This window comes from Camelina sativa, chromosome 20 (genome assembly GCF_000633955.1).
Source record: "Camelina sativa cultivar DH55 chromosome 20, Cs, whole genome shotgun sequence".
Taxonomy (NCBI): Eukaryota; Viridiplantae; Streptophyta; class Magnoliopsida; order Brassicales; family Brassicaceae; genus Camelina; species Camelina sativa.
In genome coordinates this window covers 22,702,334-22,728,169 of record NC_025704.1, presented here as the reverse complement: position 1 = coordinate 22,728,169, position 25,836 = coordinate 22,702,334, and the positions used below count along the sequence as shown (strand labels likewise).

Genomic DNA, 25,836 nt, shown 5'->3' with positions numbered 1-25,836 from the left:
CATATGGAAGATGCCATTGCCTGCATAACATCAACTGCTGAGCAAATGGCATCCTTAACACTTTGTACGTTTACCTGCATATGGTATCATCATCAGCAAGCATAACATATGTTTTCTCAATACAGTACTATAGGCAATACGTGTGAGTAAGAGTCAAACCATTGCCCCGCAATCAACAGGTAGACAAAGCGTGCTGCCTTTCAACGCTTCAGCAGCTCCTACCAAAGAACCCATGTAATCCCGTTCCATAACCAACCACTCTTCTAGATGTCCCATCTATATATTTGCACGAAAAAAAATTAACTTTCTTGCTAAGTAAGATCCAATTTGGAGAAGGTCCCAAAGCTATAAGAGGCAGAACATACAAATGAACCTAAAAGGGAAAATCACTCCTATAAAAATGTTACTTAAAGAGCACAGGGGGATAAGGCAGTTCAAGATATATAAAAAAAGCGGATTAACTTACCTGCCTATTGAGAATAGATATCAGTTTCAAGTTCTGCTTCAGGTGCTGCAATTCAATTCTTTTGGCTCTGACAGAATCATACAGCATAGAGATATTTATCCATGCATTGTACAATCTTTTCTGCAATGAAAACAACGCTTCATCAGAGTTTGTGGCCTCTCATTGAAAACCAACTGAAAACTAACAACTTAAAACTTAGCCACTTGAACATAGTTGGCATAGACAAGCTTGTACAACATAACAGATTTAACTTTTTGAACACAAGAGAGAGGTGCCTACGAGTTTGTTTTCATTGAAACTAACTTATTTTCTAAAACCATTAGCTATTGTCACATTCAAAGTGGCCGAATGTTAAAATCCAAAATTGATTGGAAACACTTACTGTGCTAATAATAAAGGTTCTAAAGCATTCAGTACGAAAAGGATTTACTAACCTCCGCTCTCATCTTTTGTGAAGAGATAACAGCATTTGCTCGTGCATTAGCAAATCGCCACTGCAGCAACCTATTGTGTAAAAGCTTTAACAAGTGAGCATCAGCAACCCCATTATCTCTGATCTTCTCTTTAGCATCCACAGCAAAATTCAGAACCAAAGGTGTGGTTTTAGTTAGGGAGCTTCTCACTCTTAGTGGGCTCATCCTGCCTGAAGGACTAATCCCTCTTGGAGGAACCACGCCTCTCGAAGGGCTTATTCCTCTAGCAATGCTGGTTCCTCTCGGGGAAGCTGCAGTCATACCAAACTTGCTAGGTGAAGCAGGTCGAATCTGCTCACTCTTTGGAAACAATTGGCTTCCTTTAGGAGACAAAACATGACTATCAACCGATACCTTCCTCAGTCCATTAGATTTAGAAACCTGTGAGCCAGGCTCTAACCGATGCTGCGACAGATTACTAGCCAATTGCGGAACTCTCCCCTGAACCACATTGCCACGAGCTGGTAACATTCTCCCTCTTCCATTAGAGCTTCCAGAAGAAACACTCTCAGTCTCTAATCCAACACTCAATGAATCTCTCGTTATCCGCGGTCTATTATTATTATTCACCATGGAATTCTGAAGAGCTCTAGATACACCATTGCCAGATCCGTTCAGTTTCTTCCTAGTATCAGTGAAGTCTACACTCCTACTCAAACAACTCGGTTGCACTGACCTAGGCCATTGCTCATTGAGCTTTGTCTTCTCTTGCTGAGCTCCACAACTCCTAGATGCTATTGCCGTCGGAATCGTCTTCTTCTTCTTCTCTACTGTTCCTCTCCCCGGCGATGAGTTTAGCTTCGATCTAAACTCAATCCCTGAGAACGAATCCGCCTGAAACGACGCAAACAAGCTTCTCCCAGAAGTCAACAACATTCTCTGCGCTGAAGAAACCTCTCCACCACTACCACTACCACTACCTCGTCGATCCAACGAGTCACGACGTGGTGTTGATCTCGGCCGATTTATAGTAACAGACGGAGTCACCGGTCGAGTAACAATCGGCGATTGACATCTCTTCGCCGCGGAGGACGGTGACGACGATTTGTGGAAAACCGACGACGACGAAAAGGAGGAAGCGCCGTTAAGGTATCGCGACGCTACATCTCGTGATTTAGGACGGCGATGCGATGCTTCCGATGGAAACGACGGCGGTTTGTTCTGTTTAGCGGCGTTGAACGAAGCCGAAACTGCAGCTGTCATCTCCGACATTGAGAAATCAACATTGCGAAATGTGAGCAGTGAGGAGAGATTTATACAGTGGATGATTTCTCCATCGGGTTTTAAGAGATTACCGGCGAAACTAGGGTTTGAGTTTAATTGGAATTTGAGTCAGTTTAGCACTGTAAAGTATAAATCTCCGGCGAGAGAATAGAGTGTGGGGAAGGTGGGAGAGGAGATAATTACGTGAGAGCATAACTCATAACTGTCGTCGTCTCTTTTACTCATTTAATATAAAATGAGCAAATCCTGATCNCAATATTTCTGCAACAATCAAATATTGTCTTAATCTCATCAGAAACACCAATACATATTTGGACTAACTTTGGACATCTTCCGGATAATGAAGATTGATTTTAAAATTTCTATGAGTTGAATAAAATGTTTGTTTTTGTTTTTATGTTTTTATGTTATATGTTTTCTGTTATTAATTTCTTAATTGTATGTTTTTGTTTTTTCAACTTTAAATAATTAATCTTTAAACTTTCAAAATATTATTATTTTATTAGGGGGACCAAATACAAATAGACACCAATGCTCATACTAAAAATAAGAAACTATCAAAATATTATTATTAAATGTGAGGGACCAAAAAAAGTCCCCAACCAATGTGGATGCTCTTAGCTCACTACCTTTTTACAGCATATGAATTTAATCGTCTTTTTACAGCATATAAATTCAGACAAATTCCCCATAAATTATCTAGATATTTATATATATGTCAATTTTGTTGAGTTACCTACAAAAGTAGTCTAAAAGATGTTCATGATCTACCTGAATTGTTTAGATGATTAGCTATATATATGTTTCAGTCCTCTGTTTCTAAAGTACACACACTAAACATTAATATATCTGCAGAACAGAAGTAGCAACAGCAAATTAAATTTGATTTAAACCACGACTTGTATATTTACAACCAGACTTCTTGTTGTTAAAGTTAAACTATCAAACTGAAATGGTCTCTCTATTTGAATCAGATGATCTCCTAACATTCTCATAACTCCAAAAAATTGACCATATTGAGTGGCTTTCGTACTTACATTCAGTTAACTTTTGTCACTTTTACTATTTTAGCTGTGTAATCTGTGTCTTCAAACTGCATTCCGTAACCTGCATAGTTTAAAGATAAATCCCCAAATTTCTAGTTACAGAATGGATCAAAATATAGATATCGTACCTGCAGAGCTGAGATTGTGTTTAGGAGGTCCCGGCACACGTCGAGCATCCTTTCCTCCTTGACACTTACACTGCCAAGTTCTGCTGCCAAGCTGCTTATCTTCCCAACCTGAGAAAATGGGATTCACTTTTTAGTATATAAATATGAATAACTTATCGACGCAAATCCTCTTCTCACAATCACGTAGTGCTGACAAAATTATGGAACAAAGTAATTTAGACCGGATATTAAGACACTAATCATAATCAGAGAATAATGCGTAAACGAAGATAGTGGACTATTCACTTGACTGCAAGAGGAGATGGGCGCAATTAAACAAGAAGGGATGTGCTCTGTCAACTCAGTACATTGCTTACTCTCTATTTGTCTTAACATTTCCGTGTAGGTGTTAAAAATTGCAGCTACACACTATTGAGTTCGGCAGTAAAAAAATAAACACGACGAGGGAAAAGATTGGGTCACCTTTGGCAGCAACAAGCATATGGAAGATGCCATTGCCTGCATAACATCAACTGCTGAGCAAATGGCATCCTTAACACTTTGTACGTTTACCTGCATATGGTATCATCATCAGCAAGCATAACATATGTTTTCTCAATACAGTACTATAGGCAATACGTGTGAGTAAGAGTCAAACCATTGCCCCGCAATCAACAGGTAGACAAAGCGTGCTGCCTTTCAACGCTTCAGCAGCTCCTACCAAAGAACCCATGTAATCCCGTTCCATAACCAACCACTCTTCTAGATGTCCCATCTATATATTTGCACGAAAAAAAATTAACTTTCTTGCTAAGTAAGATCCAATTTGGAGAAGGTCCCAAAGCTATAAGAGGCAGAACATACAAATGAACCTAAAAGGGAAAATCACTCCTATAAAAATGTTACTTAAAGAGCACAGGGGGATAAGGCAGTTCAAGATATATAAAAAAAGCGGATTAACTTACCTGCCTATTGAGAATAGATATCAGTTTCAAGTTCTGCTTCAGGTGCTGCAATTCAATTCTTTTGGCTCTGACAGAATCATACAGCATAGAGATATTTATCCATGCATTGTACAATCTTTTCTGCAATGAAAACAACGCTTCATCAGAGTTTGTGGCCTCTCATTGAAAACCAACTGAAAACTAACAACTTAAAACTTAGCCACTTGAACATAGTTGGCATAGACAAGCTTGTACAACATAACAGATTTAACTTTTTGAACACAAGAGAGAGGTGCCTACGAGTTTGTTTTCATTGAAACTAACTTATTTTCTAAAACCATTAGCTATTGTCACATTCAAAGTGGCCGAATGTTAAAATCCAAAATTGATTGGAAACACTTACTGTGCTAATAATAAAGGTTCTAAAGCATTCAGTACGAAAAGGATTTACTAACCTCCGCTCTCATCTTTTGTGAAGAGATAACAGCATTTGCTCGTGCATTAGCAAATCGCCACTGCAGCAACCTATTGTGTAAAAGCTTTAACAAGTGAGCATCAGCAACCCCATTATCTCTGATCTTCTCTTTAGCATCCACAGCAAAATTCAGAACCAAAGGTGTGGTTTTAGTTAGGGAGCTTCTCACTCTTAGTGGGCTCATCCTGCCTGAAGGACTAATCCCTCTTGGAGGAACCACGCCTCTCGAAGGGCTTATTCCTCTAGCAATGCTGGTTCCTCTCGGGGAAGCTGCAGTCATACCAAACTTGCTAGGTGAAGCAGGTCGAATCTGCTCACTCTTTGGAAACAATTGGCTTCCTTTAGGAGACAAAACATGACTATCAACCGATACCTTCCTCAGTCCATTAGATTTAGAAACCTGTGAGCCAGGCTCTAACCGATGCTGCGACAGATTACTAGCCAATTGCGGAACTCTCCCCTGAACCACATTGCCACGAGCTGGTAACATTCTCCCTCTTCCATTAGAGCTTCCAGAAGAAACACTCTCAGTCTCTAATCCAACACTCAATGAATCTCTCGTTATCCGCGGTCTATTATTATTATTCACCATGGAATTCTGAAGAGCTCTAGATACACCATTGCCAGATCCGTTCAGTTTCTTCCTAGTATCAGTGAAGTCTACACTCCTACTCAAACAACTCGGTTGCACTGACCTAGGCCATTGCTCATTGAGCTTTGTCTTCTCTTGCTGAGCTCCACAACTCCTAGATGCTATTGCCGTCGGAATCGTCTTCTTCTTCTTCTCTACTGTTCCTCTCCCCGGCGATGAGTTTAGCTTCGATCTAAACTCAATCCCTGAGAACGAATCCGCCTGAAACGACGCAAACAAGCTTCTCCCAGAAGTCAACAACATTCTCTGCGCTGAAGAAACCTCTCCACCACTACCACTACCACTACCTCGTCGATCCAACGAGTCACGACGTGGTGTTGATCTCGGCCGATTTATAGTAACAGACGGAGTCACCGGTCGAGTAACAATCGGCGATTGACATCTCTTCGCCGCGGAGGACGGTGACGACGATTTGTGGAAAACCGACGACGACGAAAAGGAGGAAGCGCCGTTAAGGTATCGCGACGCTACATCTCGTGATTTAGGACGGCGATGCGATGCTTCCGATGGAAACGACGGCGGTTTGTTCTGTTTAGCGGCGTTGAACGAAGCCGAAACTGCAGCTGTCATCTCCGACATTGAGAAATCAACATTGCGAAATGTGAGCAGTGAGGAGAGATTTATACAGTGGATGATTTCTCCATCGGGTTTTAAGAGATTACCGGCGAAACTAGGGTTTGAGTTTAATTGGAATTTGAGTCAGTTTAGCACTGTAAAGTATAAATCTCCGGCGAGAGAATAGAGTGTGGGGAAGGTGGGAGAGGAGATAATTACGTGAGAGCATAACTCATAACTGTCGTCGTCTCTTTTACTCATTTAATATAAAATGAGCAAATCCTGATCTATAAAAACTGAAAAGTACCATAGACGACCAAAAAAAAAAAAAAAACTAAAAAGTCCCACATCGCTCAGACCCAAAGAGATGACTAGGGAAGCAGGGGTATAAATATAGAAGCGGTGTGTACGAGCAAATCACTTACCTGGACGGGGTCAACTCGTGATCAAGCAGACGAGTGGCCTAGGCTAGTGATAGTGTTAGACAGTTGAAATTTTAAATTCTAAGTTTGATTTATTAAGCTTACTATTAATATTTTGAATTTTGGAGGATTTGTTACCCTAACCAGTGCCAGCCCGTCCATAAAACAGCCAAAGCATGTGCTTTAGGCCGTATGTTATATTCTAAATTTTTAGATTAGATTTTAATAATTTCTCTTCGCAGGATGGTTATGTAGCTACTAAATGCATTCAACTTAAACAGACAGTATTCTTAATTTTTCTTCTATAATAGAGGAATTTTATTTTTTACTCTAATTCACATCTATTCTCACATATAAAATAGAAATTGCTATTTTTTTCTCTATAAATAGATAAACTCTATTTTTTTCCTCTATAAATAGATGAAAATATAGCAATCTCTATTTTAGAGGTGAGAATAGTGGTTGATTGAAGTAAATTTACCTCTAAAATAGATTGCTATATTTTTCTCTATTATAGAAGGAAAAATAGAGCAAACCATTGGAGATGCTCTTCGAAGGTAAGTTTTATCTCTTCCTAAAAAAAACTCTAACCCAAGTCAATAAATGAACCCATTAAAAAAAGCCCACAAACTAAACCATATCGGAAAAGGACATTTTTGAGATTTCACCAGCGGAATCGATACAATTCTCTATAAATACAGAAGGTTTGGCGCAATAAAGGAATCTATAATTCTTTCTAAAGCAAAGTACATGGCAAGATCGTCTAAGCAATTCGCCCAAAGAGAATATGACTCATTCAATACGTTGACTCAACCCGAAGCTCGACTAATTATATTCTTGTTCGGCATCGACCAATTCTTAGATTGTTTTACGTGCTCGTTCATCTTGTAATCGTTCCTATTTTTAGTAAAATTTAGACTCGTCTATAAAAGAGATTATTCTTACTTGCCTTGAGATTCCCACAACTTGTTTGTAAGATTCATAGAGGAATAAAACGAGGAATCCTAAAATGTATGCTCAAGACTGTTTCAGGTTTCTATAACTCGTTTCATGATTCTACAACTCATATAAACTTTTAAAATCGTGTAAGATAGTAAAAAGTGTGTTAATCATATTTATAACTAAAAAACATCTTACAAAATCTATTTAAAACCTTTTAATATTTTCTGAACACCTATTAAAATCCTTTTAAACCTAATTAAACAATATACTTATGTTTTATTATCATTTTAATTAAAAAATTTAAGAAAATTTTAAAATCTTTATAAAACGTTCTAAAATCGTTTACACTTAAAACAATAAGAATTGTGCTTTATAATAATTTTTTTTTCAACCAAACATTAATAATTAAAAGAGAACTGCAAGATTGGTGGCCCAAACAGGAGGATAAGAGTTTACAAAAGTAGTTTCAGAAATTAAAGATCTTGAAGATCGAGCAAGACAATCAGCCCTTGCGTTGACGTCTCGTGGAACCCTGGTGAGGGTGAAGGAGTTCGAAGCAAAGAGAGATCCTCCAGCAGGTTAGAAAAAGCGCGCCAATCATCCGGCGTCTGCACCATCGCAACTAGCTCTGCACAATCCGTCTCAAAAGCCTGGCAATCGACTCCAGCCACCAGTAAAGACTCCATAGCCCAGATCAGCGCTTGTAATTCCGCATGTAAAGGGGAGATGCTTCGTCGGTGACTCCGTGCTCCCAACAGAAGCGTTGAATCCTCTCCACTGCAACACCACCAGCCCAGACCCTGAAAAAGATTCGTACCTTTCCAAGAACCATCAACTTGACATCGGGGAAAGGAACCCCTGTCCTCCGATAAAGGCGGAGGATACAGGTATCTCACTGAGTAAGATTTGGCCTCCTCCCACAATAATTTATCATTAGCCGCTTGATTCAAAATATCAATTGGCTCTAGATCTATACCCTGGAGAACCTTTTTATTCCTATCTTTCCAAATTGACCAAACAATCCTAAGGAGATAAAGGGCTATATCCGAAACCCCAGATTGTGAAGACACCCGCCAGAATATGAAATCTAAATTCGCATATATCGATGTATATGGAAAACCTCCCGGATCTAACAAAACAGGGGACATCTCCCAAATACCTCGAGACCAAGGACACTCAAAGAGTGCATGGTTTATAGTCTCCACTGCAGAAGCACATCGCTTACATGAGGTATCACAGCGAATACCCCGATGCGCAAGACGTTCTAACACGGGAAGAGTACCAGAGCCAATCTGCCAAAAAAAGTGTTGGATCTTCGAGGGTACATCTAGTTTCCACGACTGTGCCCGCAAAGCCATACACGTCAGCCCATACTCTACATCCGTGATTAATTCCCGGGCCAACCGGTATCCTGATTTAACCGAATACTTCCCGGACTTAGTAAAGTGCCATATTAGTCTATTCGGTTGATAAGTTCTACTTACCGGCATACTCCGAATAAGTTGTATATCCACCGGATCAAAAAACTCCTCAAGAATAGGCAGATGCCAATCCTTTGTAACTGGGTTAATTAAATGATTAACAATCAAACCCGGGAGCCACAATCTCCCCCGGCCATTCGCCGATCTTGGACGAATATCCAGTAACCATGGATCACGCCAAACCGAGATGGAGCAACCGGAGCGTACCATCCATCGCGCTCCATGTTCCACCAACCCCTTGGTTGAATAAATACTTCTCCATGCAAAGGAAGGGTTATTTGATTTTTTTGGCATAAGAGGATGCTTGTTCCTGAAATATCGACCTTTCATCACCCTAGCCATTAAAGACGTCGGATAATGAATTAACCGCCAAAACTGTTTGGCCAGCATAGCTTCATTGAATTATTCCAGAGCTCGGAAACCTAGGCCCCCTTCATAATTATCTTTACACAATTTATCCCAAGCAACCCAGTGCATACCACGTGCCTTATCATTGGACTTCCACTAGAAAGTGGAAATAGCACTCGTTAATTTAGACGTCAAATCCTGTGGCAGTTTATAACATGACAAAACATGGGTAGGAAGTGCCAAAGCCACCGATTTAATCATAATTTCCTTACCACCCTTTGATAAACACTTTGCAGACCAACCATTTACACGATCATCCAGCCGATCCTTAACGTAGCTAAAAACTTTAGTTTTCGAGCCTTGTAGGTTTTCAGGAATACCCAAATAATAACCCATACCACCCTCCTTAGAAATCCCAATAACTAATTTCAACTGGGATCGAAGATCAGTAGTAACCTTTTTGCCAACCATGATAGAGGATTTAGCCAGATTAACCTCTTGTCCTGAGGCTCTGCCATAGTTGCCGATTATATCCATTACCGTCCTACATTCCTGCGCATTTGCCTTACAAAAAAACAGGCTATCATCCGCGAACAACAAGTGCGAAACAGTAAGACTACCACGGGCAATAGTAATACCCGTTAATTTCTTCTCCCTTTCAGCCTTTTTAATATTTGCTATCAAGACCTTTGTGCATAGTATAAATAAGTATGGTGAGAGAGGATTCCCCTGGCGTAATCCCCTCTGAGGTCTAATAAAACCTCGGGGCTGACCCTTCAGAAGAACTTGATACGACACTGGCGATACACACCACATGATCCACGAAATCCATCTCCTATCAAATTCTAACTGAATCAAAACCGCCTCTAAAAAATTCCACTCAACCCGATCATATGCCTTACTCATATCTGTTTTAAATGTCAAGAACTCCGAGTTACACCGGATATTAGTATTTAGTCCATGGAACATCTCCTGAGCCACAAGAATATTATCTGTAATTAAACGTCCAGAAACAAAGGCTGATTGCGTTTTTGAAACCAAAAGAGGCAATAAGCGCTTCAGGCGAAAACACAATACTTTTGAGATAATTTTATAACTCACATTGCAGAGGCTTATAGGCCTAAACTCCGCCATCCGCTGCGGACGGTCCGTGTTATAATCATTTTAAACGAAACTTCTTAAAACCTTTTAAAACCTTTTTTTGTCAACCAAATATTAAATTAAAAGAGTACTCCAAGGTTGGTTGCCCAAACCGGAGGGAAGAAGTTTACAAAAGTAGTTTCTGAAACTAAAGAACGCGATGAACAGGCAAGACAATTTGCCCTCACATTTGACGAACGCGGAATCCTGCTTAGGATGAAGCCGGGAATTAAAGATCTGTGTAAATTGAAATCATCCAACAAGTTGGAGAATGCGGGCCATTCATCAGGAGATTGCACCATCGCCACCAGCTCTGCACAGTCAGTCTCGAAAAGGGAACAATCAATGCCAGCCGCCAACAGAGACTCCATAGCCCAGATCAAGGCTTGTAACTGTGAATGTAGAGGTGAGGGGGTTCGTCTATAGCATATTGCTCCCATAAGTAACACTTTGTCCTCTCTATTGCAAAAACACCAGCCCAAGCCCACAAAGGAATCAGACCCCTTCCAGGATCCATCAACCTGACATCACGGAGAAGGTTCTAGATTTTCCATAGGTGTCGAATAATCCATGGCTCTGCCCGTGAATGACCTCGCCTCCTCCCACAAGATTCTAACATTAGCCGCCTGATTTATAATATCTATTGGTGCCGCCTCTGTACCCTGAAAAACATTTTTATTCCGATCCTTCCAAATTGACCATAAAATCCAAGGTAGACGAGAACAAATATCTGAAACACTCGATTGAGATGTCGCCCGCCATAATAAGAAGTCTTAATTAGAATAAACTGAGCCATAGGGAAAACCATCGGATGTTAACGAAACCAGAGATAAATCCTAGATCCTACGAGACCGAGAACACTCAAAGAGAGCGTGGTTTATCGTCTCATCCGCCAGCCCACACCGTGTATAAAGGGTGTCGCACCGAACACCCCGATTAGCTAGCCGTTCCAACACCGGAAGAGACCCGGATGCTATTTGCCAGAAGAAGTGTTGAACCTTGGAGAGAACGTCAAGTTTCAAAACTTGTGCCCAAAGGGCCGTACACGTCGGTCCGGACTCAACTACCTTAATTAAATCACGGGCTAGCCAATAACCCAATTTGACTGTATATTTCCCGGATTTAGTGTAGTGCCAAATCAGTCGATCCGGTTTATATGATTTACTGATTGGAATAGCCTGAATAATACGAATATCCTCTGGATCCATGAACTCCTCAAGGATGGGCATATGCCATTCCATAGTGTGTGGGTTGATCAAATGATTAACCATTAGGTTAGGATGGAGCAGTCTCCTGCGACCATTAGCTGGTCTTGGTTGGCTATCCGGTATACAAGGATCTTTTTATATCAAGATATCACAACCAGATCCTAATGCCCATCTTGCTCCTTTTTCCACTAAGCCTTTCGTTGAAAAAATACTCCTCCAAGAAAATGAGGGAGAGTATGACTTTTTGACCAATAGAGGACGTTTATATCTAAAATATCGACCTTGCATCACACGAGCCATTAGAGATGTTGGGTAATGAATTAAACATCAATCTGCTTAGCCAATATCGCATCATTGAATTGCTACAAATCACAAAAACCTAAACCGCCTTCGCATTTATCATCACACATTTTATCCCAAGCTACCCATTGCAAACCACGAGCTTTGTCGTTAGACCGCCACCAAAAACTTGAAATAGCACTTGTTAATTTAGACGTTAATGCATGTGGCAATTTAAAATAGGACATAACATGAGTTGGGAAAGCCAACGCAACTGACTTGATCATGATTTCCTTGCCGCCTTTCGATAGATATTTTGCCGACCAACCATTCATACGATCATCTAACCGATCATTAACATAACTAAAAACCTTAGTTTGCGATCCCTGAAGGCTTTCAGGAATACCCAAATAAGAATTCATACCGCCTTCTTTTGAAGTACCAATGACAGACTTTAATTGGGTTCTTATGTCCTCCCGAACGTTTTTACCAAACATGATAGATGACTTTTCCAAGTTAACCTCATGTCCGGACGCTTTTCTATAATTGCCTATAATTTCCATGACCGTACTACATTATGTCGCTTCTGTTTTACAGAAGAATAAACTATCATCTGCTTTATTGAAAATTAATTGTAAAAGGGTTTTTTGGATGTATATATAAGTAGTAATATACATTCCATAAATACTCTTTGTGTGCTAACTTATTTTTTCTAGTAAGTAATGACATTATTTGTAACTATAAATTTAATCAGAGACTATTTTTAAATGTACTTAAAAATGTTACTATAGATATGGTTACAACAACAAAAAAAAGAAAGGAATCTTTGACCATATCTTCAATCATATATTACTGCAAATATATATGCTATTTTTGACCCAACAGTTAACATTGTAATATTTATCAAATTAACATTTCCACATTAAAATGTTACAGTCAAAACATTTCTACACATGTGAAGTGACTTTAGTGCAGTGGTCAAAGGTAAGTCCTTAATGCACAAGGCACCATCACACCAGGGATCGAGTCCCGCTCCCTATGAATGTAGGAATTAGGCTAATGGGCCGGTATTGTGGCCTAATGGTTGACAAAAAAAAAAAAACATTTCTACACAATGGGTGTTAGTGGTTTATTCTTAGTGAGTAGTAAGTAGGTAAATTGTTTTCGGTTTAAGAATCAATTTGCAATTATAATAGAACGAAAAAACTGAATATAACTATTACAAGTGATATAAGTGGTATAACAGAGAAAAGTGGTATAATTGAGAAAAGTGGCATAACTATTAGAAGTGGTATAACTGGCATATCTGAGTAAAGAAGTATAATTGTTAAAAGTGGTATAATTAGTACAACTTGTATTCCTAAGAAACTAGTATTTCTGCTACAAATCATTATGTGTTAATTTCGTTTTGTTTTAATAAATTCAATTATCGGCTGATCCATTTTTTTATAGAATTCATATATATATAGTTAAGGAGGAAAACAGTATATTTATTGTTAATATGATTTTTTCTTGTTAATTTTGTACTGTCATTATGTTGTATTAGAGATAAATCTAAATTATATATCGTAATTTTGTAAAATTTAAAAATTAAAATTTGAAGTGGGGATTATGATTTAAGTCTTATTTTCTATTTTTATATACATAAGAAAATGTAATCTCAATCAAACATCGGTTACATCTGGAGAATTATTGTCAAACATGGTAAAGATAAAAAACATCTTAATATATTATAGTTACCGTAAATATGAAAATATATTAAGAAAGAAATAAAAATCATTAGAGGTATTTATACCATAAAAAATTTACTTTTGCAATTTTAAATGAATAAAGAACTTACGTAAATTAATTTAAAACTGTAATAGGGCTTAACCACCGTAATTGTGAATGCATATGATTTATTGAAATTTAAGAAATTAAGGAATAACCAAACTTAAAAAATTAAGGAGCAATCTAAGATTACAAAATGCCTAGATCTAGCAATAAAAATAAGATGACATTCTATAAATAAATAAGATTTCATTTCTTTGCTAAAAATGAAAAGATACAATGGAAATAAAATTATAAATAAGCTTTTTTTTACGAACAAAATATGTTGGAAACATTCTTCGTTACTTATTCAACTGCTACCAATTCCATTCTCTGTTTTGGTCTTCTGAGAGTCGCCATGAACTTACGATATTTTCTTTTGTTCCTTGCACGAAGTCTCCGAGCTCTTTCTTTGTTCGTCTCACTCTTGTAGTGTAGTGACATATGTGCAGCAAATTTTTGAGAAGTATCAAACACCTCATTGCATTTGGGACATGTATATGGACCATTTTTTTCACGTGGTATACTATGTGTACGACCATCATACTTATCATCACCACTTTTCTTATCTTCTTCAGAATCAAAAGTTTTGGTTGGTTTGAGAATTTTCTTCAAAGATCGACGATCTTGGGGAACATGGTTTTGCTTTGATGACAAAGAAAACACATCAGAATGATGAGGAGCAGCAGAATGATGAGGAGGAGCAGCGGATTGATGAGGAGCAGCAGCAGAATGATGAGGAGGGGCAACATAATCGTATGGATAAATGACACTAATAGGTGTCGGATTCAAAACTTTACGTTGTTGAGGAAGAAAATCAGCATGATGAGGAGGAGCATCATAGTGATGAGAAGGAGCAGCAGAATGATAAGGAGAAGCATAATCTTGGCCAGGATAAACAACACGAAGAGGTGTTGGATTCAAATCTTTGCGCTGATGAGGAAAGGCAACATTATGATGAGGAGGAGCAGCATGATGATGAGGAGGAGCGGCATAATGATGAGGACCATCATGATCATGGTCCGGATAAACGAAATTAAGAGGTGTTGGATTCAAAACTTTGCCATGATTACCAAGAAAATCTGGAGGAAGAGAAACAGGAATCCAAATATTGGGGTTAGAATCCATGACACTATTGACACGTTCAATTTCATATTTGGCACTATTAAGTATATTGGTAGAAAAATATTCAACACCAAAAGCAGAATCAAAGTTTCTCCTCATCATATTAAATAGAAAAGAAGATGAAGAGAGATGTGAATTTTGATAAGAAGAAAAAGAAGGAGTAGAAGCAAACAAATTTGCACGGTTCATATGATCATGATCAGATGTTGTGAACATCGATTGAACCATCTTGGAGTTTTGATTCATTTCGATGGAAGACATTTCACGATGGTTTACGAAATCATCACCGTATATATTGAACATATTTGGATTGGAAGACATATTGAAACTTTAAGTGTGTTTAACACCATTTGTCTACCTACCCTTTTATACAGTTTTAAGTAATAAAAAAAAGGTAATGAAATGAAAATTTTCAATTCAAAGTCAATATATTTTGTTATTTGGTTAATTTCAAATTTGGCTCGTTATTTATGACTATGAATCACTTATTTGGCGGGTTATTTACTTTTGTTGACTAGTTAGTAGAAATTAGTATTATGGTTTGAACTGTACATTCAGTATTAAATTTTATCATTCTAATCTTCATAGATTTTGAACACATGTTTTTAGCATTTATAGTCTTTCTTGACTGATTAATTAGGTTTGATAGTTAGTTTAAAAATTATGGGGGATTTTCAAATATCAGAATTTTTTAATTCATATAAAATAACTAATTAAATATGAAAAGAAATAAATTAATAAAATATTATTTTAAAGAAGTTTAAAATTCTGATATTTAATGTTAATATTTAAAAGTAAAGAGACTAAGCCAATGTAACAGAGAGTGGAGTTCGCCGGACTCCACCCCTTTTTGGATATGATGAAGAAAACGGCTTCTCCACAGTTTGAGTTTTTTTTTTATAAAGGTTGGAAAATATACAACATGGGCCAAAAAGGAGAAAAAAAAAGATTCGATAAAAAAGAGAGAGAAAGCTTCAAAAGGAAGTAGAGGTCGAGTTTGCCCGATGCCAGCAAGCAGGAACTCCACTGATGTTGGAGAGATTCAGTGGTAGCGGCGCCTCAATGGTTGTGTCTGGGAGAGAAAGTTAGGGAGAACCCTTATTTGATATAATCTAAATCTTACACTTTTCCTTATAATTCAGTCGACGGATCTGGAAACAAAGTTATTTATGTCTTGCCAAGCACTACTCTACGATTTCTTTACTTAATCAATCCAACGATGAGAAAGCAGCACAGATTTACTCTTGCATTATCGTAATAATGTATGTATTAGTTACACAATATTGACATCTAAAGAACAAAATTTAGATAGACACTCAACCAGTTGATATATTCCTTTTTTTTTTTTTGTCAAACACTTGATTCAATCTCATAAAACCAAATACAAAGAGAAGGATACAAGGATCCAAGTTCTAAAACAGAAGCAACAGAAAGGTAATCCCAAATGTCATACAAAGAGTGATAATAAATAACGACAAATGATCCAAAAGAGCTTTGAGGCACTAGCTAAGAAGCAAATGTCACATGAGAGGTAATGGTTTGTCGATAAATCTTCTATGGAAAGCTCAGTGGTAGACGGATTGGTCCCTGTCAAACTATGACTAGGTGACATTGATAAGGTTGTCATGGCTAAGCAACTTGCCGGCGCAAAAGATGCTTCTTGAGGTAATACAAGGGCCATAACATGGAACTCCATGTGTTTGGGAGCAAAGAAACTCTCCAATTAAGCTATCAGACGGATGTGCCAAAGATATGTGTCCAACCGTAGCAGAGCAGGTGGAGTCTCCCTCTCATAAGATCCTTGGCTATGGAGGTTAAGGCTTTCACACAAAGCTTGCAGTCGACATGACACAGACAATGAATGGTTTAGTGTTCCCGGCATTTGATGGGTGTTGGTTTTTAAAGGTGGCAGGATTGAACAAGGAAAAATGATTGTCAGCTACTTGAAGTATACGCCAACACATCGTCACACATACAAACAATATAAATGTCTTGTTAACTACGTGAACTATTGTCATCACATAAGGACATCCATAAACAAGCACATGTTATGTGTACAACACCATAAACATTCAACTCCGGTGGTTGGTTGGCCGGAATCCGGCGTTGACCAATGTTGACCGACATTGACCAATATTAACCGGTGTTGACCAGTGTTGACCAGCGTTGACCAAAAAAAAATATTCAAAAAAAAAAAATTTCCTATAAATAAGAACTTTTTTTGTTTTTAGGTATTTTTGATAAAGAAATAAAAAAGATAAATGATTTGTATAATTTACAAAGACAAAATATAACAACAAAAAGTTATACACCAAAATTTTATGTTTAGTAGATTTTTTCATAAAAATATAACAAAATATATATTTTTTTCCTTTTAAAAAGCATTTTTTATTTTGTATTTTCAAAGTTGGGAGTTATAAATATTTTTTTCTTTTTACTTATTTATAAGATTATGTCATTTGAAATATATCCAAAATATTGCCAACTATTTCTTTATTTTTAATAAGAAAAAGAACAGAAGAAAATAATGAAAATTTTTATTTATTTACATGAAAGACATATATCTAGAAGATAGTTAAAAAAACAAAAGTTGATTTTGTAAAAAATTTTGATAAATGTTTTGTATAATTTACAAAAACAAAATATAAATGTTTTGTACAATTTACTTATTTATAAGATTATGTCATTTGAAATATATCAAAGGCATTGCCAACTATTTCTTTGATTTTACAAAACCAACCTTTGATTTTACAAAATCAACTTTTGTTTTTTTAACTATCTTCTAGATATATGTCTTTCATGTAAATAAATAAAAAATTTCATTATTTTCTTCCTTTCTTTTTCTTATTAAAAATAAAGAAATAGTTGGCAATGTCTTGGATATATTTCAAATGACATAATCTTATAAATAAGTAAAAAGAAAAAAAATATTTATAACTCCCAACTTTGAAAATACAAAATAAAAAATGCTTTTTAAAAGGAAAAAGTATATATTTTGTTATATTTTTATGAAAAAATCTACTAAACATAAAATTTTGGTGTATAACTTTTTGTTGTTATATTTTGTTTTTGTAAATTATACAAATCATTTATCTTTTGTTTTTCTTTATCAAAAATACATAAAAACAAAAAAGTTCTTATTTATAGGAAAAAATAATTTTTTTTTTGAATATTTTTTTTGGTCAACGCCGGTCAACACCGGTTAACATTGATCAATGTCGGTCAACATTGGTCAACACCGGATTCCGGCCAACCAACCACCGGAGTTGAATGTTTATGGTGTTGTACACATAACATGTGCTTGTTTATGGATGTCCTTATGTGATGACAATAGTTCACGTAGTTAACAAGACATTTATATTGTTTATATGTGTGGTGATGTGTTGGCGTATACTTCAAGTAGCTGACAATCATTTTTCCTTTCATATATCCGCTGTTGCACTATATTTTGACGTATGGGTTTCAACTTTCAAAGCCATGGTTTCAAGAGCTTTAAATTACATCTTCATATCTTTTTGGCCGTCAACTTCCCCAAAACCATTAATTTGCTGTCAAAGCTAGGGACGACAATAACGTAACATAACAACGCAACGACAAAGACAACAACACAAGATCCATGTTATAAATTGAGCACTTAATAACTAGCCTTATGCGTTTTGCTGAGGCTATCACTGCAAGAGTTATTGCACCACCGCTAGGTGTCTACGTGTTTTGGATCTTTTAACCATTTTGACCTACCAACGAAGTTGACAGACCTTCTGATGACCTGAGGGAATATATGCCCAATGCTCAAATCACAAAACTCACCGCAGAGTCTGTGAGTTTTGGTTGCATAATATTGTGGACTAATTATTTGAGAAGTAATTATATGCCTTGAGAAGTAATAAAAGAGAAATTATCACTTATAGGCTATGGTTGCATAATATTGTGCACTAATTTTCCACGATTTTTTTACCAAATTTTCTACCAAATATTAATTAAATAAGCATGTAAACAAATAATTGTTAAAATCATCCCCTTCAACTAGCTCCGCCATTGCTTATAATAAGTTTTTATGTTTGCCTAAATTATGATTTTCATTTGTAAACGGAGTCACTCTAACATGTGGTCGAAAATGTATGTATAGTATCAAATTAATGTATGTGTTCCATCTTGGTATAATGGTATTTTTGTTACATCTTGTCATAAAAATGATATAAAGAAATTATATAATCCATATTGAAACGATTTATACTTGTTTTGGTCATTTTTTAATGTAAGCTTTTATGTTTCATTGTCTATACCAAAAACATAAACAAAATGGAATAGGTGGTCTGAATTTGAAATGAGTAAACGTAGCCAATGGACAAGTTCAGTTGGTTCGCCGACTAATGAAATTAGTTAAAAAAATAACAATTTTACAAAGAAAAAATTTGAATACATACCTCAAACTTCATAGGGAATTTAAAATCTATACTAAATTTTTTTAGTCTTTGAAATGTACCTTATGTATTCAACTAAATGACTATATTATCCTCAATTACAAATTAAATTAAAATAAATATAATATAATTAAATTAATTCATTTGAAAAAATATTTTTAAAAACATTATGTAAACTAGATATTCAGAATTTTGCTAAAATTTTCTAATTAGAATTATTTAAAATTTAAAAATTTAAAAATTCGGTATTATTTAGTAATTTAATTTTAAAAATTTAGTATATAAAAATTTAAATAAAATTAATTAGAATTATTTTTTTTCCATTTATGTTTAGTAAATGTTTTAGATAATATTAGTTTTAAATAAATGTATAATTCACTAATAATTCTTCAGTTTTTTCCATTTAATAAAAAAGTTTTGAAAAATAATTATATATTTTAATTTATTTTGAAAATTGTTAACTTTAGTAAAATAATAAAAAAATTGTGAGATTTTAGAAAAATAAATCAACAGTTCAAACAAATCGACTATGTAACAAATCAATTATTAAAAGAATAAATTGACTTTTTAATATAAGTCCACAAAGAAAAAACATAAATCAGCATGAACAAAATATAAGTCGACAGTTCAAAAAATCAATCATATTAATAAGTCAAGTTAAAATGAAATAAGTCTACTAAGAGCAAACAAATCGACGGAAAAAAAATAAGTCGACTTTGTAAAAAAACAATCAAACAAAAAAACAAGTCGACAATTTTAAAATAAATCGACGTAAAATTAAATAAGTCGACAAAAAATAAATTTAAGTCAACCATTTAAAATATCGACCTTATTAATAAATCAATGTAGAATATAATAAGTCAACAATAAATAAAAAATCAATAGAAAACAAATATAAATCGATGAACAGAAAAAAATAAGTCACTTGTTAAACAAATCGACTATGTTATAAGTCCACTAGCCATAACATAAGTCAACTGTTTTAATGTAAGTCGATGATAAAGATAATTAAGTCAACAGAAGTCAAAAACAAAATAATAGTTCAAAAAGTCGACATTATAAATAAATCAACATTGATAAAATAAATCTAAAACATTGATTATAAATTGTAATCTGGAATTATTTATTTTTAAATAAATTTAAATCTAAATAATAAAAATATTTAAATTCTTTTATTTATTCAAAATTTTAAGATCAAAAATTGATTGATGTAATCATTATTTAAAATACAATAAATACTTTTTGTTATAATTTTAAATTATTAAATAATTTATTCTGAATTTAACAATTTTAAAAAGTAATTTATTTTTAAAGTTGATTTATTTTTAAATATAAATTTAGTTTTTATTGTTTTTTATTTAATTGTTAAAACTGTTTAATAATAAGGATATTTCTGTCCATTTTCATTTCAAAATGTGTAGTTTCCAAATCACTATAATATTAAGTGTAGTTTTCAAATTTCTTTTCAAATTTAGTATATTTTTCAAATTGTCCCACAAAACAAATATATCAAAATATGGTATACTTAATAAATTTGGTAATTTTAATCATATAACACTAATACTAAAAGTGTACAAAACAAAAGTGTATAAGTATATTAGCACATTTCAAGTGAGAGCAAGAAATAAATATCTATTATTGATATCAAATACTGAAGAAAGTACCAGATAATCTCATCAAAATTACAAGATATAATCATACAAAACTTAAAGCTATAAATTTGCGCATAGCGCCGTACTAATCTAGTATATTGTGATGTAACAATCAATCACCTAATTCTGAAGATATGCAGTGGAGTTACGAATATATTGGCCCTTAGACCAAGAAATTAATAATTAAAAAAGGATTGAGTCAAGTAAAAAGGATAAAAAGATTCACACGAAAAGAATATGTAAGTTTGACACTGGGAAAAAAGTAAGGCATATATAAGAGATACATAAATTATCAAAATGCCTTAGTTACATTACATTTAATAAAATCAAAGAGTCGTTAGGTGAAATGTCCAACCAAAAAAGAGAAAAAAGCTATCACATCATCACACAATACTTGTTGAGTACTCTTTTGAAGACCGGCCTTTAAATAAGCCCAGAAGAAGCCGACACACATATATATACAAGGATGCAACAAACACACACTTGTTTGGACATCAGTATCTAACCAGTTGACTCTGACATTTCATCTTTCTACATGGATTCATTGGCTGAAATCTAATTATTTTAATAATGACCACTTCTAAATTGGAAGTCTAATATGCTTGATGGCATAAGGATACTTTTTTTTCGTTTTCTTTTTTTTCTTTCCGAAGAGAACAACAATTTAAAGATACCACTATCATTATTTTTTCCCTTCAAAGAGCATTGATTTTAGAACTAAATGTATCTATCATTTAATTCAAAAGAGAGTGTGTTCTTCTATTAGAAAATCCATTTGTGTATGTAACTTGGGAGTTTTTAGTTATATAATTTTGTAATTTAGCTATACATTTTGGAGTAATTAATTTGTCACCAAAGTTGATCAGTAATTCGTTAGCTTAGGTATCCAAGAAAATTAAATACTGATCTTTTGCTTTCTAGGGGTGTATGGAGAAAGAGTGTTCTAAAACATTTATTTCTCGTATTTTTTTCGCCTTAAAGATTAAAGAAAACAAAAATTATATTTCAAAATCTTTTCTCATTAAGGAATCAAGAGTTCTGTATTTCAATGTATTATAGCAAGTAGTAAATCTAAAAACTAGAGAGAACACTTGGTTTCTCAGTATATTATGGAAATGTAAGTAAGCCATCAAAGAAATATTTTTAGAGCCATGTGCATAGTATTATGTCTCAACATAGGTTATAAACTGTTTTTTTCTAATGTAGTTGAGCAAAAAACAGGGAAACCAGAATAGATGAACTTAGTAGTATCAAACTTTGTGAAACATTTGTGTATTTTTTATATCTACAAACACTCATGTGATGATAATACTCATAAGTACATATAGAGGCATGCCACGGAATATATAACAGCTAAAAACTCTGCAACCTCGAGTTTATTAAAATTTTGCGAACCTCACCACACTGCAAGGGACCCGTCAAGGCTCTCTCAAATACAAGGATGGTTTGGAACATCTTGGGTTATATATATAATAAAACCGATCAGAATCTTTGGCAAAGATATGAACCAAGAAGATTCCAGCAAGGTTTCTTCCTCTGTTGTTGTTGTTGTGGTTTGATCTGTAAGCCGCGATTAAGATCTTCATTCTTGTGTAACAGATTCCACATTATGTGTATGTCTTCGTACTCACAAGAACTCACGTCATGTTGTAGCCTCAGGAGTCCTACAACACACAAGACCATCATTTAGTTTTTCTTTTTTTAAGATATAAAACCGATTCATAGAGACGTCCTATTAATCCGGAAGGTGAATATATTCTACTTAGTAAGGATCTTACCACAAGCCCATCACGGATAAAGCAATAAAACCCTCAAAGACCTTAACTATATTGAAAGCTCAAGAGCCTTTTTGGATCCTATATATAGCTAAAAATTTCCACCGACAGTTTCTTTACATGATCATGATTCACAAAAAGAAAATGATAAAATCTAAACTAACTATTATATGATCAAGAATCACAAAAGAAGATGATAAAATCTAAACTATTATAAGATCAAGAATCACAAAATAAATTGATAGAATCTAAACTAATTACTATTATATATATGATCAAGAATCACAAAAGAAATTGATAAAAACCTAAACTAACTATTTTTTTTTTTGGTTGGTTTCCCTCAAAGCGATGAAACAGAGAAAACGTTTTAAGGGGCTGGTGAAAGGGACAGTGAAGGGATCGGAGCTTACCACTGTGTCGGAAGCCAACGCGTACAGTGATACGATTCCAGATGCGTCGGGTGGGGAAGGCCATCGTGTTCCACCACTCTCTCCATCTAAGGCCGGCCATTTGATCAAAGTGAAGGGAGAAGAGAAGAGAACAGAGAAGGAGAGAGAAGGTAGAAAGGGAGAAGAAAACTCAACCCCCCCAAAAAACTGACGTTTCAAGCAATAACTTCAACTAAATAGACTCATAGAGAGGAAAATACTTTTTTATTTATAAGGAAAGACATACCAGCCGTATATTCTACTATGTTTTATTGGTAAGAAATATTTTATAAATATAAAATAAAATACGGAAAAGACTGTTAGGTCCTTTCATCAATGCAAAAAATAGGCATGCACATTCGAATTAAAGATAGAAAAATAGGCATGAGCATTTGGATTAATACGGATATTACTAGTATGATAGTATCGAATCAATTTGGTTCAAATTATTAGATTCTAATAATTTCAGTTCGATTTAACTTTTTTGTTTTTTACTCTATTACAAGGTATATTCAGTCAAAAATTTAATAAAATCATTGTTATTGAACTAGTATTTTGAAAATATAATTTAGGATCTGTAGTTATCCAAAACATTTTGAAAATATTATTTCTAATGATTTTAGGAGATTTTAGAGAACTTTAAGTAAAAAATACATAACCCTAAATCTCATAGTTTATCTTTTAAGTGGTAATTTGGAAAGTTTTACAATCAATCATAACAACTTAATCTAAAATTATGTTATTACATAAGAAAACTCACTAAAATTCAATCATTTAAAATATTGAATTCAATACGTCCCTAATATGTTTAGATTCATTTCCGTTTTAGATAAATGATTGATTATATTGAAAATAAAATATTCTATAAAATTTATGTAATATTTGTGTTTTTTTAACATATCTTATTATATAAACTTGGTTGCCAAAAATCAGTTAGGTTCATTCCAAATTCAGTTTTGATAATTCGAAATTGAATTAATACTATTCATATATTAAAATACTAGTAAATTAAATTTGTATTAATGGTGTGGTGATGAATTCCGGTTTAAATTAATTAAATTTTGAATTAGTTTTTTTTGTCCAATTAAAAGAATAAAGAGTTTCAAAGAAGGAGAATATAGGAATACTATTACTTACTAGCTGCGGTCCTTTGCCTTTCGGCATACTGACGTCACACCAATTAGATTTGGGCCACGTATGAAAAGATTCAGTGTGGTTCTCCCTTTTTGTCGAGTGCCGTTGAATACGAACGAAACTATTAAAAACTGTCGGTAAGCTCTTTGATTGTTCCCACGTGTTGATTTCTTGATGGCTTTTAGATTTCAATTTGGCTTTTTAAAAATTCATTTTCTGTGGAGAAGAAAATGGCGGAAAAAAACAAATATCTCGTGTGTTTTTTTTTTTTGCTCTGACGGCAAATATCTCGTGCCAATTGTTTATTTTTTAGTATAAAGAAAATACGAGAAGAGAGTAGGACAAAAAATATAAGGACGATTATATAGTTTACTTTAGGAAGAAAAATGATGTTTTATTTTGTCCACTATGATGTTTTTTATTTTATGATTGAAAGAGGCAGAATGACCTAAAACGTGCCTAAGTTTGGTTTTGACAATGTGAATTATGTGGTTAACCTCATACTAGTTCTACCTACCCTAGTTTTCTTTTTTTTTTTTTGGCAAAGAGTTTTCTAAATATAAATATATTCATGAATTTTAAGAAAATAAAAAAATGTTGCAAATTTGAAAGTGTTACAAGAATGTAATACAAACACATTTATTCTAGAGTGAATTGGTGCATTAATTTTTTTTTTTGGGGCATTAATTATGATATTTTTCGAGAATGTTTAAATTTCTTGAAAAACTGTCCGTTGTGTTTATTTATGAATGTGTGTGAAGTGGTTCGATTTATGGGTAGAAACATGATTTATCTTTGCTCATTTGTTCGAGTTCCAACCTTATCACTTAAGTCTTAATTCGGCCAAAGACAACTGGTCGGTCTTACCCGAATCCTAGTTGGATTAATCATGCAAGTTTAGTTCCATGGTTAGATACATATTTCGTTGAACCATAACCTCTTAAACAGTCCTAATTATTCATTTGAAATACTTTGCTCATAAGACATTTGCTCAATGTTAATACTCAGTTACAACATGGTTTAGCGTGCAAGGTAATTTCCCTTGCCCCAATTCCTGTGACACACACACATTTATCTATTTAAACTTGATTAAAACCTAGATAATTTGAATGACAAAGGGTTACTGTAGACGAAGTGTAAGAGGGGGAGCCCTCTTAAGTTTGCACCACCACCAAAGGTTGTCCCTGTGGACAAAGAAAATATGTTGCTGGTTATCTCTCTCAGATGTTCATGAGTTCACCGAACAAAATCAGGATGTTCTTGTTCGGACTTCAGAAAGGTATGCAGAACCTCGCTCTTGAGATGAGACTATGGAGGGTCTTAGTAACATAGTTGAGTGGCACGCAGAGCAGCAGATAATAATTGTGTAATCGTATAATTGCTCAATGCTGAAATCGTACTTCATTCAAAAGAAAGACATGACTATAAATAGTCTTACAAAACAAGAAACAAACTGCAAACGAAACTGACGCTAGTGGAACAGAGCAACAGACGTGAGCCTATATACTCGGTCTCATTACAGACACTAAAACCAAACAAACAAAGACTGAATCAAACTTCCAAATCTAATGGCTCTAAAGCTCTTAATTAATCCAACGGCTACCTTCACTTCATGATCCATTTGCTCCAACAAACCCTCCCTAAACTAAGCTTTGGTGAACCAAGCTTAGCTTATCACTTGCTGAGCAAATCCCAAGCTTACTCCTTAGTCTCTCAAACACTTCCAGCTT

The 25,836-nt window shown here is 34.7% G+C and overlaps 5 protein-coding genes across 5 annotated transcripts; all 5 read right to left on the bottom strand.

The window, feature by feature from the left end:
* On the bottom strand, positions 6 to 2,403 carry LOC104772749 (QWRF motif-containing protein 9-like; the record flags this gene model as incomplete). Its single annotated transcript, XM_010497329.1, has 4 exons — positions 901 to 2,403; positions 467 to 586; positions 160 to 276; positions 6 to 74 (listed from the first exon to the last, which is right to left on the bottom strand). Coding segments are annotated over exons 1-4 (1,557 nt in total), but the record flags the coding sequence as incomplete, so codon positions are not given.
* LOC104771456 (QWRF motif-containing protein 9-like) lies at positions 3,031 to 6,640 on the bottom strand. The gene is made up of 6 exons (XM_010495983.2): positions 4,716 to 6,640; positions 4,282 to 4,401; positions 3,975 to 4,091; positions 3,800 to 3,889; positions 3,338 to 3,445; positions 3,031 to 3,270 (listed from the first exon to the last, which is right to left on the bottom strand). The coding sequence occupies exons 1-6, from the start codon at positions 5,964 to 5,966 to the stop codon at positions 3,226 to 3,228; spliced, it is 1,731 nt and encodes a 576-aa protein (XP_010494285.1). The 5' UTR covers positions 5,967 to 6,640; the 3' UTR covers positions 3,031 to 3,225.
* LOC104772748 lies at positions 7,780 to 8,997 on the bottom strand. Its single transcript, XM_010497327.1, has one exon. It carries the CDS (start codon positions 8,995 to 8,997, stop codon positions 7,780 to 7,782), a length of 1,218 nt encoding a protein of 405 aa, XP_010495629.1.
* On the bottom strand, positions 13,878 to 14,795 carry LOC104772747. Its single transcript, XM_010497326.1, has 2 exons — positions 14,564 to 14,795; positions 13,878 to 14,242 (listed from the first exon to the last, which is right to left on the bottom strand). Exons 1-2 carry the CDS (start codon positions 14,793 to 14,795, stop codon positions 13,878 to 13,880), a joined length of 597 nt encoding a protein of 198 aa, XP_010495628.1.
* Positions 22,002 to 23,171, bottom strand: LOC104771455. The gene is made up of 2 exons (XM_019241726.1): positions 22,955 to 23,171; positions 22,002 to 22,433 (listed from the first exon to the last, which is right to left on the bottom strand). The coding sequence occupies exons 1-2, from the start codon at positions 23,052 to 23,054 to the stop codon at positions 22,252 to 22,254; spliced, it is 282 nt and encodes a 93-aa protein (XP_019097271.1). The 5' UTR covers positions 23,055 to 23,171; the 3' UTR covers positions 22,002 to 22,251.

Coding starts and splice junctions, on each gene's coding strand:
- LOC104771456 (XM_010495983.2), bottom strand. CDS start 5,966: ATGTCGGAGATGACAGCTGCAGTTTCGGCTTCGTTCAACGCCGCTAAA. Junction 3,890..3,974: donor CTGTTGATTGCGGGGCAATG/GTTTGACTCTTA, acceptor TACCATATGCAG/GTAAACGTACAAAGTGTTAA. Junction 3,446..3,799: donor TATGCTTGTTGCTGCCAAAG/GTGACCCAATCT, acceptor CCATTTTCTCAG/GTTGGGAAGATAAGCAGCTT.
- LOC104772748 (XM_010497327.1), bottom strand. CDS start 8,997: ATGGTACGCTCCGGTTGCTCCATCTCGGTTTGGCGTGATCCATGGTTA.
- LOC104772747 (XM_010497326.1), bottom strand. CDS start 14,795: ATGAGGAGAAACTTTGATTCTGCTTTTGGTGTTGAATATTTTTCTACC. Junction 14,243..14,563: donor TGATGGTCCTCATCATTATG/CCGCTCCTCCTC, acceptor CTCCTCATCATT/CTGATGTGTTTTCTTTGTCA.
- LOC104771455 (XM_019241726.1), bottom strand. CDS start 23,054: ATGGCCGGCCTTAGATGGAGAGAGTGGTGGAACACGATGGCCTTCCCC. Junction 22,434..22,954: donor CGTTGGCTTCCGACACAGTG/GTAAGCTCCGAT, acceptor TGTGTGTTGTAG/GACTCCTGAGGCTACAACAT.